The sequence below is a fragment of the Neoarius graeffei genome, chromosome 11, assembly GCF_027579695.1.
Source record: "Neoarius graeffei isolate fNeoGra1 chromosome 11, fNeoGra1.pri, whole genome shotgun sequence".
NCBI lineage: Eukaryota > Metazoa > Chordata > Actinopteri > Siluriformes > Ariidae > Neoarius > Neoarius graeffei.
The window spans coordinates 62,242,418-62,256,949 of record NC_083579.1 but is presented as its reverse complement, the minus strand read 5'-3'; the positions used below and the strand labels follow the sequence as shown (position 1 = coordinate 62,256,949).

Below are 14,532 nucleotides of genomic sequence, written 5' to 3'. Positions count from 1 at the left end.
GTGAAGTCAGACAAGTACATCATAGTCTGTCACCCAGTTGGGAACTCTGCATTATGACGTGTGAGGAAAACATGCAGCATAATCTCAGATCCCATACTCCCAAGCCACAGCCTCTTTATTAGAATTATAGCATGCAGTTTCAGAATAAAGCCAAGTTAGGGTAACTTAATTTGTAGAGCACCACATTTCTCAAAGTGGCGTCTGTGAAGCATAGTTGGGTGGGGTGGGTGGGATTGCGCAGTTTTTAAAATCATCATAATTTACTTTTTTATTGAGTTTTTATGGTTACTATCGTGTTCATTCAGTTCAGTGGGTTTAATTTAACCCCCAACGAGACCGTCTGTGACGGCATAGCTCACTCCGGCCCCGTCTAGTCCAGAAGGAACGATCTACTGTAAAGTGGGCCACCTTGCGCAATAAATATCGCAAGCTATATACACTATATATAAGCTATATATAGAAGCTATTTACAGTGCTCAGTGTAAATGAGTACACCCCCTTTGAAAAGTAACATTTTAAACGATATCTCAATGAACACAAACAATTTCCAAAATGTTGACAAGACACAGTTTAATACAACATCTGTTTAACTTATAACATGAAATAAGGTTAATAATATAACTTAGATTACACATTTTTCAGTTTTACTCAAATTAGGGTGGTGCAAAAATGAGTACACCCCACAACAAAAACTACTACATCTAGTACTTTGTATGGCCTCCATGATTTTTAATGACAGCATCAAGTCTTCTAGGCATGGAATGAACAAGTTGGCGACATTTTGCAACATCAATCTTTTTCCATTCTTCAACAATGACCTCTTTTAGTGACTGGATGCTGGATGGAGAGTGATGCTCAACTTGTCTCTTCAGTACGGAAGCTGAGAGAGGCCCTTCATATAATCCTTTTTTTTATTCACCTTGTTATCCCGAGATAACGACATAATTAATTCAGGATCTCAAGAAAACAACACAACTAATTTGAGATCTCGAGAAAACAAAACCATTATTCCGAGATAACAACATAATTAATTCAGGATCTCGAGAAAACAACACAACTAATTCGAGATCTCGAGAAAACAAAACCGTTATTTCAAGATCTCGAGAAAACAAAACAATTATTCCGTGATCTCGAGAAAACAAAACAATTATTTCATGATCTCGAGTAAACAGCTGAGAAATGGTTCATTCAGGTACGCCAATAGACTTGTGATATGCTGACTTTGGGGCTATTTCTCATTCTGTATAGACGCAACTTTGGTCATCAGAATGTCTGGAATAATCTCCTCTGGGAACCCTCTCTCTCTCAAGGCATCGTAAAAAGCCATTTCTGCTCTGTTACATGTCCGCCAATTTCTAAGTCTTCGTTGTCTGACCCACAGGGGGGCGCAGCTCTGCTAGAAATCTCAGCTGTTTTCTCGAGATCATGAAATAATTGTTTTGTTTTCTCGAGATCTCGAATTAGTTGTGTTGTTTTCTCGACATCCTGAATTAATTATGTCGTTATCTCGGAATAACGGTTTTGTTTTCTCGAGATCTCGAATTAGTTGTGTTGTTTTCTCGAGATCCTGAATTAATTATGTCATTATCTCGGGATAACAAGGTGAATAAAAAAAGATTATATGAAGGGCCTCTCGCGGCTTCCATACTTCAGAATTCCCCAAAGAAAATAATTTCTTTACACCACAAAGGTGAAGGCTACAAGAAGATCAGCAAAGCTTTACTTATCAGTCAGAATACTGTAGCAAAAGTGGTACAAAAATTTAAGAAAGATGGAACTGCAACCATCTCACAGAGACGTCCAGGTCGTCCGCGGAAGTTAACACCTCGACAGGAGCGTCTTCAGATGAGAAGGGTTGAAGAAAATTAGCATGCAAGTTCACTGCAGTTATCTAAAGAAGTAGAAAGCCAAACTGGGGTGACTATTTCCCGTGACACAATACGGCGTACCCTGCAGAGGAATGGCATTCATGGATGCCATCCACGAAAGAAGCCTCTCCTAAAGCCCAGGCACAAAAAAGCCCACCTAGAGTTTGCCAGGGCCCATGCTGACAAAGATGAAGACTACTGGGACTCTATACTCTGGAGTGATGAGACCAAGATAAATGTTTTTGGAACTGATTGCTTCAAAACTGTATGGCGTCACAAAGGTGAGGAATACAAAGAAAAATGCATGGTGCCTACAGTGAAACATGGTGGTGGCAGTGTCCTTATGTGGGGCTGCATGAGTGCTGCTGGTGTCGGGGAGCTGCATTTCACTGATGACATCATGAATTCACAGATGTATTGCTCTATACTGAAAGAGAAGATGCTACCATCACTCTGTGCCCTTGGTCGTCGTGCACTTTTCCAACATGACTAAACACACTTCTAAGGCCACTGTTGGATTTCTGAAGAACAGAGTGAAATTGATTCAGTGGCCAAGTATGTCTCCTGATCTGAACCCAATCGAACACCTGTGGGGAATTCTGAAGAGACAAGTTGAGCATCACTCTCCATCCAGCATCCAGTCACTAAAAGAGGTCATTGCTGAAGAATGGAAAAAGATTGATGTTGCAAAATGTCGCCAACTTGTTCATTCCATGCCGAGAAGACTTGGTGCTGTCATTAAAAATCATGGAGGCCATACAAAGCACTAGATGTAGTAGTTTCTGTTGTGGGGTGTACTCATTTTTGCACCATCCTAATTTGAGTAAAACTGAAAAATGTGTAATCTAAGTTTATATTATTAACCTTAATTTCACGTTATAAGTTAAACAGATGTTATATTAAACTGTGTCTTGTCAACATTTTGGAAATTGTTTGTGTTCATTGAGGTGTTGTTTAAAATATTACTTTTCAAAGGGGGTGTACTCATTTACGCTGAGCACTGTACACCCTAGGAATACCAACCTATTTGCCAGAAAGAATCCAAAATGGCGAGGAATTGACCGAGAAGAAGCAATTTTTGTTGCATGAGTGCTGCTGGTGTCGGGGAGCTGCATTTCATTGATGGCATCATGAATTCACAGATGTATTGCTCTATACTGAAAGAGAAGATGCTACCATCAAGCCGTGCCCTTGGTCGTCGTGCACTTTTCCAACATGACTAAACACACATCTAAGGCCACTGTTGGATTTCTGAAGAAGAACAGGGTGAAAGTGATTCAGTGGCCAAGTATGTCTCCTGATCTGAACCCAATCGAACACCTATGGGGAATTCTGAAGAGACAAGTTGAGCATCACTCTCCATCCAGCATCCAGTCACTAAAAGAGGTCATTGTTGAAGAATGGAAAAAGATTGATGTTGCAAAATGTCGCCAACTTGTTCATTCCATGCCGAGAAGACTTGGTGCTGTCATTAAAAATCATGGCGGCCATACAAAGTACTAGATGTAGTAGTTTTTGTTGTGGGGTGTACTCATTTTTGCACCACCCTAATTTGAGTAAAACTGAAAAATGTGTAATCTAAGTTATATTATTAACCTTACTTTCACGTTATAAGTTAAACAGATGTTATATTAAACTGTGTCTTGTCAACATTTTGGAAATTCTTTGTGTTCATTGAGATATTGTTTAAAATGTTACTTTTCAAAGGGGGTGTACTCATTTACGCTGAGCACTGTACACCCTAGGAATACCGACCTATTTGCCAGATAGAATCCAAAATGGCGAGGAATTGACCGAGAAGAAGCGATTTTTGTTGAATTGCTCATTAAGGCTTAATTAGTCCATAACTTCATTAATAATTGTAATTAAGCAAATCTGGGTAGAAGTTATATGCACCCTAGGTACCCCTATCTTCATGCCAGGAAGAATCAAAATCGGTGAAGAATTGAGGGAGAAGAATCGATTTGTGTGGAAACTGCTCGTTAGGGCTTAATTACTCCATATATTCATTATTAATTGCAATTATGCAAATCCAAATTTGCATAATTGAAAATTTGTAGGAGCTATGTATATGCACCCCAGGCAGACCTACCTTCCTGCCAAAAAGAATAAAAATCGGTGAAGTATTGAGAGAGAAGAAGCGTTTTTTGTGAAATGTGGATGACGCCGGTTGGACAACGGACAACGGATGGACGACGGACAACACATGATGGCATAAGCTCATCACCTGTTGGCTGGATGAGCTCATAAAAAGCACTGTGCCTTCAAAAATTAGCCAAACTATCATTGTACGTATTAAAATAATGAGTTTAATATTTTTGAGTAGTTGTTCATAGATAAAATAAATGATTCAACTTCCATAAAATAAAGTGAAGGGGTCCATGGATTATTATTATTTCTTCTTCTTCTTCTTCTTCTTCTTCCAGTCAAAGAGTTCCCTGGGTTCAAAAACATTGAGAACCACACATATATCACATTTGAATGACAAGCCAGAGTGCTGCACAATACAACCGAGTAATTAAAAATAAAATAAATGAATAAGTGAATTGAACAATAAAAGTGAGTAAGCGATAAAACTACTAAAGACAAGACAAAACAGAGAACTACATATACTACAAACCTCAAATGCCTAGACAAATAAATATGCTTTTAAATTGGATTTCAAATGTCTGTTGTGGGCGATGCCTTTATAAAAATGGCAAGCTGTTCCATAATCTCAAGGCTAAAGAACAGCTTCTATTCTTGAGCTGTCAGGCTGCCTACTCCCACCCACTCCACCACAGTGTGAGTGCTAACCTGAATACTACACAGCCATATACAGTATAAAATTCATTACACAGGACTATTCATGCGTATTATCCATATTGCATTACCACATCGTCTCAATAATGCACAGTTACACGAGCCATTTGAACATAGTCTACTGTATTTAATGAGGCTAGCACTTATATATTGGACATGCACAACTAAATTACCAAAAGTAGCCTGGGACCATTGCTACACCTTTAGCCATGTCTTAAAATTTAACTGGTGACTCTAAATTGAGCGTAGGTGTGAATGTGAGTGTGAATGGTTGTCTGTGTCTATGTGTCAGCCCTGTGATGACCTGGTGACTTGTCCAGGGTGTACCCCGCCTTTCGCCCGTAGTCAGCTGGGATAGGCTCCAGCTTGCCTGCGACCCTGTAGAACAGGATAAAGCGGCTAGAGATAATGAGATGAGAATGAGAAACTTTATTCGTCATTAATGTTAACTAAATTACACATTTCATCATGCTTACTTACAGCAAACCTAGAGCACAGCAGATTTAGTTCAAGTCTAGCTAGTTTTATGTGCATTGTGTATTTTTATACAAATTTAGAGAAGAAGAACCCTTTATTTGTCACATGCACACTCGAGCACAGTGAAATTCGTCCTCTGCATTTAACCCATCTGAAGCAGTGAACACACACAAGTGAGCAATGAGCACACACACGTACCCAGAGCAGTGAACAGCCAGCGCCCGGGGAGCAGTCAGGGGTTAGATACCTTGCTCAAGGGCACTTCAGACCATGGTCACCCCATGTTAACCTAACCTGCATGTCTTTGGACTGTGGAGGAAACCGGAACACCCAGAGGAAACCCACACAGACATGGGGAGAACATGCAAACTCCACATAGAAAGGCCCCTGTCGGCCACTGGGCTCGAACCCAGAACCTTTTTGCTGTTAGGCAACAGTGATAACAGTGTGTGCTCATTGCTCACTTGTGTGTGTTCACTGCTTAGCAAGGTACCTAACCCCCAACTGCTCCCCGGGCACTGTAGCATGTTTGCTCACTGCTCTGGGTATATGTGTGTGCTCCTTGCTCACTTGTGTGTGTTCACTACTTCAGATGAGTTAAATGCAGAGGATGAAGTTCACTTTGCTTGAGTGTGCATGTGAAATGCATGATAGATTAGGGATAAAATTAGCTCATGTTTAAAGTCATTTAAATTCTGTAAAGCTGCTTTGCGACAATGTCTATTGTTAAAAGCGCTATAAAAATAAACCTGAAACTAACCACTACACCGCCCATTTTGTGGTTAAACTTCATTCTCATCTCATTATCTCTAGCCGCTTTATCCTTCTACAGGGTCGCAGGCAAGCTGGAGCCTATCCCAGCTGACTACGGGCGAAAGGCGGGGTACACCCTGGACAAGTCGCCAGGTCATCACAGGGCTGACACATAGACACAGACAACCATTCACACTCACATTCACACCTACGGTCAATTTAGAGTCACCAGTTAACCTAACCTGCATGTCTTTGGACTGTGGGGGAAACTGGAGCACCCGGAGGAAACCCACGCGGACACGGGGAGAACATGCAAACTCCACACAGAAAGGCCCTCGCCGGCCCCGGGGCTCAAACCCAGGACCTTCTTGCTGTGAGGCGACAGCACTAACCACTACACCACCGTGCCACCCGTGGTTAAACTTGAGAATTTTATTTGTTTTAACCCCCCCACACACACACACTTTTTTGCATTATCATATCATTTTTTTAAACATTTCTATTTAAACTAAAAGAGTATATTGCTGAAAAATATCTCATCTGATTATCTCTAGCCGCTTTATCCTGTTCTATAGGGTCGCAGGCAAGCTGGAGCCTATCCCAGCTGACTACGGGCGAAAGGCGGGGTACACCCTGGACAAGTCGCCAGGTCATCACAGGGCTGACACATAGACACAGACAACCATTCACACTCACATTCACACCTACAGTCAATTTAGAGTCACCAGTTAACCTAACCTGCATGTCTTTGGACTGTGGGGGAAACCGGAGCACCCGGAGGAAACCCACGCAGACACGGGGAGAACATGCAAACTCCACACAGAAAGGCCCTCGCCGGCCCCGGGGCTCGAACCCAGGACCTTCTTGCTGTGAGGCGACAGCGCTAACCACTACACCACCGTGCTGCCCGTGGTTAAACTTGAGAATTTTATTTGTTTTAAACCCCCCCCCCCCCCCCCACACACACACACACTTTTTTGCATTATCATATCATTTTTTTAAACATTTCTATTTAAACTAAAAGAGTATATTGCTGAAAAATATCTCATCTCATTATCTCTAGCCGCTTTATCCTGTTCTATAGGGTCGCAGGCAAGCCGGAGCCTATCCCAGCTGACTACGGGCGAAAGGCGGGGTACACCCTGGACAAGTCGCCAGGTCATCACAGGGCTGACACATAGACACAGACAACCATTCACACTCACATTCACACCTACGGTCAATTTAGAGTCACCACTTAACCTAACCTGCATGTCTTTGGACTGTGGGGGAAACCGGAGCACCCGGAGGAAACCCACGCGGACAACATGCAAACTCCGCACAGAAAGGCCCTCGCCGGCCACAGGGCTCGAACCCGGACCTTCTTGCTGTGAGGCGACAGCACTAACCACTACACCACCGTGCCGCCGCTGAAAAATATTTAATGCGGAAATCAAACATAAACTAAAAATGGTTGTGTGTAATAATTAAAATTGCATCCATATTATTGTTTAATATTAATATAATAACAGCGTATGGTTGAATTTTTATCTTATTCTTATTTTGTAGTGAATGGTGTGCAGTGATGTACAAATTTTAAGAAATGAGTTGTATTCATGACTGTCTACAGATCGTCCTGCTGCTCCTGTCAATGTCTCTGTCACTCACCTGAGAGCAAACTCAGCCACCATATCCTGGAACGTCCCAGAGGGGGAGGCTGTAATTGGCTACGCCATCTCCCAGCAGGTTCTGTAAAGTTATTAAAATGATGTACAGCCCTAACAAAATCTATCATATCAGTTGAGAAAACCATGCCGTTTATGGCTTCATTAACTATGCAGCTACTCCTCTTTAATAAACCTTCTCTTTAGGTTCTGTACAAATAAACTTCATGTCTTTGTGTGGGTTTGATCCTGCAGAGACAAGATGGCCTCATGCAGCGGTTCATCAGGGAAATTAACACCACCAGTCGTGCTTGTGTGCTATGGGACCTAGATGAAAACACAGATTATATTATTCAGGTCCAGTCTATCGGGTTGCATGGGGAGAGCCAAACCAGCAAGAGGGTTCATTTTCGAACCCTTGAAAAATCAGACCACTTCCAGTCTAACATGGTGGCTCAAGGTACTCTGAGACATTTTGGTTTAATGGTTCTGCCACACATACAATACAGAGAGGAAAAAGCATTTATATTAAGGTACAGTTCAGAAATTTTCCAGCATTAAAGGAGAACTGAAGTCATTTTTAAACTTGCTTTATTTCTTAATTAATGTGTTATTCAATTACATTTTCGGTTTTAGTAACCTTATATCGTGACTCATATTGGCAACTAATTGCAATTAAATATTACAGTAGTGCTTGAAAGTTTGTGAACCCTTTAGAATTTTCTATATTTCTGCATAAATATGACCTTAAACATCATTAGATTTTCACACAAGTCCTAAAAGTAGATAAAGAGAACCCAGTTAAACAAATGAGGCAAAAATATTATACTTGGTCATTTATTTATTGAGGAAAATGATCCAATATTACATATCTGTGAGTGGCAAAAGTATATGAATCTCTGCTTTCAGTATCTGCTGTGACCCCCTTGTGCAGCAATAACTGCAACTAAATGTTTCCGGTAACTGTTGATCAGTCCTGCACACCGGCTTGGAGTAATTTTAGCCCGTTCCTCCGTACAGAACAGCTTCAACTCTGGGATGTTGGTGGGTTTCCTCACATGCACTGCTCGCTTCAAGTCCTTCCACAACATTTAAGTTGGATTAAGGTCAGGACTTAGACTTAACCATTCCAAAACATTAACTTTATTCTTCTTTAACCATTCTTTGGTAGAACGACTTGTGTGCTTAGGGTCGTTGTCTTGCTGCATGACCCACCTTCTCTTGAGATTCAGTTCATGGACAGATGTCCTGACATTTTCCTTTAGAATTTGCTGATATAATTCAGAATTCATTGTTCCATCAATGATGGCAAGCCGTCCTGGCCCAGATGCAGCAAAACAGGCCCAAACCATGATACTACCACCACCATGTTTCACAGATGGGATAAGGTTCTTATGCTGGAATGCAGTGTTTTCCTTTCTCCAAACATAACGCTTCTCATTTAAACCGAAAAGTTCTACTTGGTCTCATCCCTCCACAAAACATTTTTCCAATAGCCTTCTGGCTTGTCCATGTGATCTTTAGCAAACTGCAGACAAGCAGCAATGTTCTTTTTGGAGAGCAGTGGCTTTCTCCTTGTAACCCTGCCATGCACACCATTGTTGTTCAGTGTTCTCCTGATGGTGGACTCATGAACATTAACAATGTGAGAGAGGCCTTCGGTTGCTTAGAAGTTACCCTGGGGTCCTTTGTGACCTCGCCGACTATTACACGCCTTGCTCTTGGAGTGATCTTTGTTGGTCAACCACTCCTGGGGAGGGTAACAATGGGCTTGAATTTCCTCCATTTGTACACAATCTGTCTGACTGTGGATTGGTGGAGTCCAAACTCTTTAGAGACGGTTTTGTAACCTTTTCCAGCCTGATGAGCATCAACAACGCTTTTTCTGAGGTCCTCAGAAATCTCCTTTGTTCATGCCATGATACACTTCCACAAACGTGTTGTGAAGATCAGACTTTGATAGATCCCTGTTCTTTAAATAAAACAGGGTGCCCACTCACACCTGATTGTCATCCCATTGATTGAAAACACCTGACTCTAATTTCACCTTCAAATTCACTGCTAATCCTAGAGGTTCACATACAGTACTTTTGCCACTCACAGATGTGTAATATTGGATCATTTTCCTCAATAAATAAATGACCACGTATAATATTTTTGTCTCATTTGTTTAACTGGGTTCTCTTTATCTACTTTTAGGACTTATGTGAAAATCTGATGATGTTTAAGGTCATATTTATGCAGAAATATAGAACATTCTAAAGGGTTCACAATCTTTCAAGCACCACTGTATACTTATCGGCCTATTCAGTTTTTAGCCATGTTGAATTTAGTTCGTTTGGTCCACTGCAGGTGTCGCTTATCCACGCGATCTTCACGAGACTTGTGCGAGACTTCGAAGCGTGAAGTGTCAGCCAGACCACAACTAGGTGCAAAACACATACTCAGCATCTTGTGTCACATTTATTCCACCAAATGAACTGTTTTCCAAACGAAATATTGCACAAAAATGAGTTTAAATGACAATTACTGCCTACTTTTTTCAAACTTTCCTGATAGCTATCAAAACACACAAAACTTCCGGCTTGATTACATCAGCATTCGAAAGAGGGCGCACGCATCTTTTGACAACGTTGGCAGATGTCGGTCACTTTGATTTCCGCTGTACGTTTTACTTCCGTCCTACGATGTCTCGCACAGGTCTCGTTTACGGCCATTGCCTTGACATATGGACTGATATATTACAGAGCATATTTCAAACACTCATAACTTGCTATAGCAGCGACAAAATAGCTATCAAAAATGCATTTTTATATTTAATAAAATGAGATAAATAGAATTTTGACAATAAAAAAATTGCCTTCAGTTCTCCTTTAAATTGTAAGTGTTTGGGTCAATTTATTTAAAAAATGTTATGTGAAATTTTTTTAAATGTAAATTACAGAGACTGTATTTAGGCAATTTTTACCAAAAGCTAATGGACTTTTTTTATATGACATGCATTTCTAGGAAATCAAAAATCCATCAGAATGTCCAGTACTACCTAGTGATTAGCTTTGGGTGTTTTTCTGTGATGATTTGGTCATCACTACAGTACACTACAGTGTGTGTGTGTGTGTGTGTGTGTGTGTGTGTGTGTGTGTGTGTGTGTGTGTCTGTCAAGGTGACCCCTCAGTAGAAGGTCTTGATATTTCCAGGCACCTTCAGACTGGAGAGATGTTAATCATTACGACTGTGCTCCTAATGTGGGCAGGTGACTGTTCAAAATCAACAAATTTAAATATACGGTACTGTGTGCAGAAGTCTTAGGTACATGCACAGAAATGCTATAGAGCAAAGATGCCTTCAAAAATAATGGAATTTAAAAATACTATAAAGAACAGTAAACATTAAAAATGTCAATATTTGGTGTGACGACCCTTTGCCTTAAAAAAATAGTAGTCTGTAGTTTTATAAGGAAATGAGCTGTCGGATCATCTTGCAGAACATCTTGGAGAACATCTTGCAGAACCAGTTCTTCTGGAGATTTTGACTGTCATACACACTTCTTAATTTTGCCCAGCAGCCTTCATTGTATTTCTTTGTCGAAAAAAATATATCCTGCTTTCTTTACTGACATACAAACATTTTTCTGTAGCATTTAATTTTGTGCTGGAAGACTCATCTCATTCTCATTATCTCTAGCCGCTTTATCCTTCTACAGGGTCACAGGCAAGCTGGAGCCTATCCCAGCTGACTACGGGCGAAAGGCGGGGTACACCCTGGACAAGTCGCCAGGTCATCACAGGGCTGACACATAGACACAGACAACCATTCACACTCACATTCACACCTACGGTCAATTTAGAGTCACCAGTTAACCTAACCTGCATGTCTTTGGACTGTGGGGGAAACCGGAGCACCCGGAGGAAACCCACGCGGACACGGCGAGAACATGCAAACTCCGCACAGAAAGGCCCTCGCCGGCCCCGGGGCTCGAACCCAGGACCTTCTTGCTGTGAGGCGACAGCGCTAACCACTACACCACCGTGCCGCCATGCTGGAAGACTAACGTTTGGAAATCTAAAATGTTTTGTACTGACTTGATAATGTATAAGTCATAAATACAAATCTATAATAAAGTTCACATTCACATTATCTCTAGCCGCTTTATCCTTCTACAGGGTCGCAGGCAAGCTGGAGCCTATCCAAGCTGACTATGGGCGAAAGGCGGGGTACACCCTGGACAAGTCGCCAGGTCATCACAGGGCTGACACATAGACACAGACAACCATTCACACCTACGGTCAATTTAGAGTCACCAGTTAACCTAACCTGCATGTCTTTGGACTGTGGGGGAAACCGGAGCACCCGGAGGAAACCCACACGGACACGGCGAGAACATGCAAACTCCGCACAGAAAGGCCCTCGCTGGCCCCGGGGCTCGAACCCAGGACCTTCTTGCTGTGAGGCGACAGCGCTAACCACTACACCACCGTGCCGCCATGCTGGAAGACTAACGTTTGGAAATCTAAAATGTTTTGTACTGACTTGATAATGTATAAGTCATAAATACAAATCTATAATAAAGTTTGAATAAAAAAAACAGGCCACCTAAGACTTTTGCACAGTACTGTGTATAATAAAAAAAATACAGTGCACACTAGCCATAACTGTGATTTTTTTTTTTATACTACCATATTAGTATTGCAGTGTTAAGTTTTTTTTTTTTTTCCATCAGAATGAAATTAAATTGCCATGCTGGCATTAAGAGCACATTTAGAGGATGTGCATGGTTTTAAATTTCGCTCTTTTGGCCAGATGCCAGAGCTTGAGTTCAAGTGGATCTGATCCACTTTCTAATCGGATGTATTTGTCTTGGTGCAGCGGTGATTGCTCTCTTCTGTAGGCAGTACGAGATCATCAAAGACAATGACTCAAACAACCACAGTAAGGAGAAGACCAAACCCCTCTCTGTGCACAGTACTCCAGATTACCATAATGGAGGGCTTCTCGGGAACAAGGTGAGCCCAAAACTGCTGACGCAGATGGCTATAATTTAATCACTGCGGTATGGATTGAGTCATGGACTGAGTCATAAAAGCAGTGACTTTTCTATGGTTCATCACATTTCTATGATATGCGGCACTTGTACAAAACAAAAAAAAAAAAACATGGATCATAGACATTAATCATATCTAGAAACAAGATGATCATTTTTATCTTATTTCTTTACAACCCTGATTCCAAAAAAGTTGGGACAAAGTACAAATTGTAAATCAAAACGGAATGCAATAATTTACAAATCTCAAAAACTGATATTGTATTCACAGTAGAACATTGACAACGTATCAGATGTTGAAAGTGAGACACTTTGAAATTTCATGCCAAATATTGGCTAATTTGAAATTTCATGACAGCAACACATCTCAAAAAAGTTGGGACAGGGGCAATAAGAGGCTGGAAAAGTTAAAGGTACAAAAAAGGAACAGCTGGAGGACCAAATTGCAACTCATTAGGTCAATTGGCAATAGGTCATTAACATGACTGGGTATAAAAAGAGCATCTTGGAGTGGCAGCGGCTCTCAGAAGTAAAGATGGGAAGAGGCTCACCAATCCCCCTAATTCTGTGCCGACAAATAGTGGAGCAATATCAGAAAGGAGTTCGACAGTGTAAAATTGCAAAGAGTTTGAACATAATCATCATCTACAGTGCATAATATCATCAAAAGATTCAGAGAATCTGGAACAATCTCTCTGCGTAAGGGTCAAGGCCGGAAAACCATACTGGGTGCCCGTGATCTTCGGGCCCTTAGACGGCACTGCATCACATATAGGCATGCTTCTGTATTGGAAATCACAAAATGGGCTCAGGAATATTTCCAGAGAACATTATCTGTGAACACAATTCACCGTGCCATCCGTCGTTGCCAGCTAAAACTCTATAGTTCAAAGAAGAAGCCGTATCTAAACATGATCCAGAAGCGCAGACGTCTTCTCTAGGCCAAGGCTCATTTAAAATGGACTGTGGCAAAGTGGAAAACTGTTCTGTGGTCAGACGAATCAAAATTTGAAGTTCTTTATGGAAATCAGGGACGCTGTGTCATTCGGACTAAAGAGGAGAAGGATGACCCAAGTTGTTGTCAGCGCTCAGTTCAGAAGCCTGCATCTCTGATGGTATGGGGTTGCATTAGTGCGTGTGCCATGGGCAGCTTACACATCTGGAAAGACACCATCAATGCTGAAAGGTATATCCAGGTTCTAGAGCAACATATGCTCCCATCCAGACGACGTCTCTTTCAGGGAAGACCTTGCATTTTCCAACATGACAATGCCAAACCACATACTGCATCAATTACAGCATCACAGCTGCGTAGAAGAAGGGTCCGGGTACTGAACTGGCCAGCCTGCAGTCCAGATCTTTCACCCATAGAAAACATTTGGCGCATCATAAAACGGAAGATACAACAAAAAAGACCTAAGACAGTTGAGCAACTAGAATCCTACATTAGACAAGAATGGGTTAACATTCCTATCCCTAAACTTGAGCATCTTGTCTCCTCAGTCCCCAGACGTTTACAGACTGTTGTAAAGAGAAAAGGGGATGTCTCACAGTGGGAAACATGGCCTTGTCCCAACTTTTTTGAGATGTGTTGTTGTCATGAAATTTAAAATCACCTAATTTTTCTCTTTAAATGATACATTTTCTCAGTTTAAACATTTGATATGTCATCTATGTTCTATTCTGAATAAAATATGGAATTTTGAAACTTCCACATCACTGCATTCTGTTTTTATTTACAATTTGTACTTTGTCCCAACTTTTTTGGAATTGGGGTTGTACATATATTAGTAGTTTGTAATTCAAAAAAATGAATTAAAAAAAAGTTCTTTCCCTATTTTTGCATTTTCTAATTTTTGAGTTTTCTGTGTGACTGAGATTGTCTTGCGTATTGTGTTTTCCCTATTTCCAGAGGACACCATCAGCAGTTAGCATCATTAAGGTCTGA

The 14,532-nt window shown here is 41.2% G+C and overlaps 1 protein-coding gene across 1 annotated transcript in view; it reads left to right on the top strand.

Annotated features, from left to right (window-relative positions):
* The window catches only part of fndc4b (fibronectin type III domain containing 4b), a 20,457-nt gene extending 5,925 nt beyond the window's left edge, over positions 1-14,532 (top strand). The window contains exons 3-7 of the mRNA XM_060932818.1: positions 7,510-7,625; positions 7,799-8,003; positions 10,707-10,796; positions 12,410-12,546; positions 14,497-14,532. Coding sequence (XP_060788801.1) covers positions 7,510-7,625; positions 7,799-8,003; positions 10,707-10,796; positions 12,410-12,546; positions 14,497-14,532 — 584 coding nt within the window. The remainder of the gene's footprint in view (positions 1-7,509; positions 7,626-7,798; positions 8,004-10,706; positions 10,797-12,409; positions 12,547-14,496) is intronic.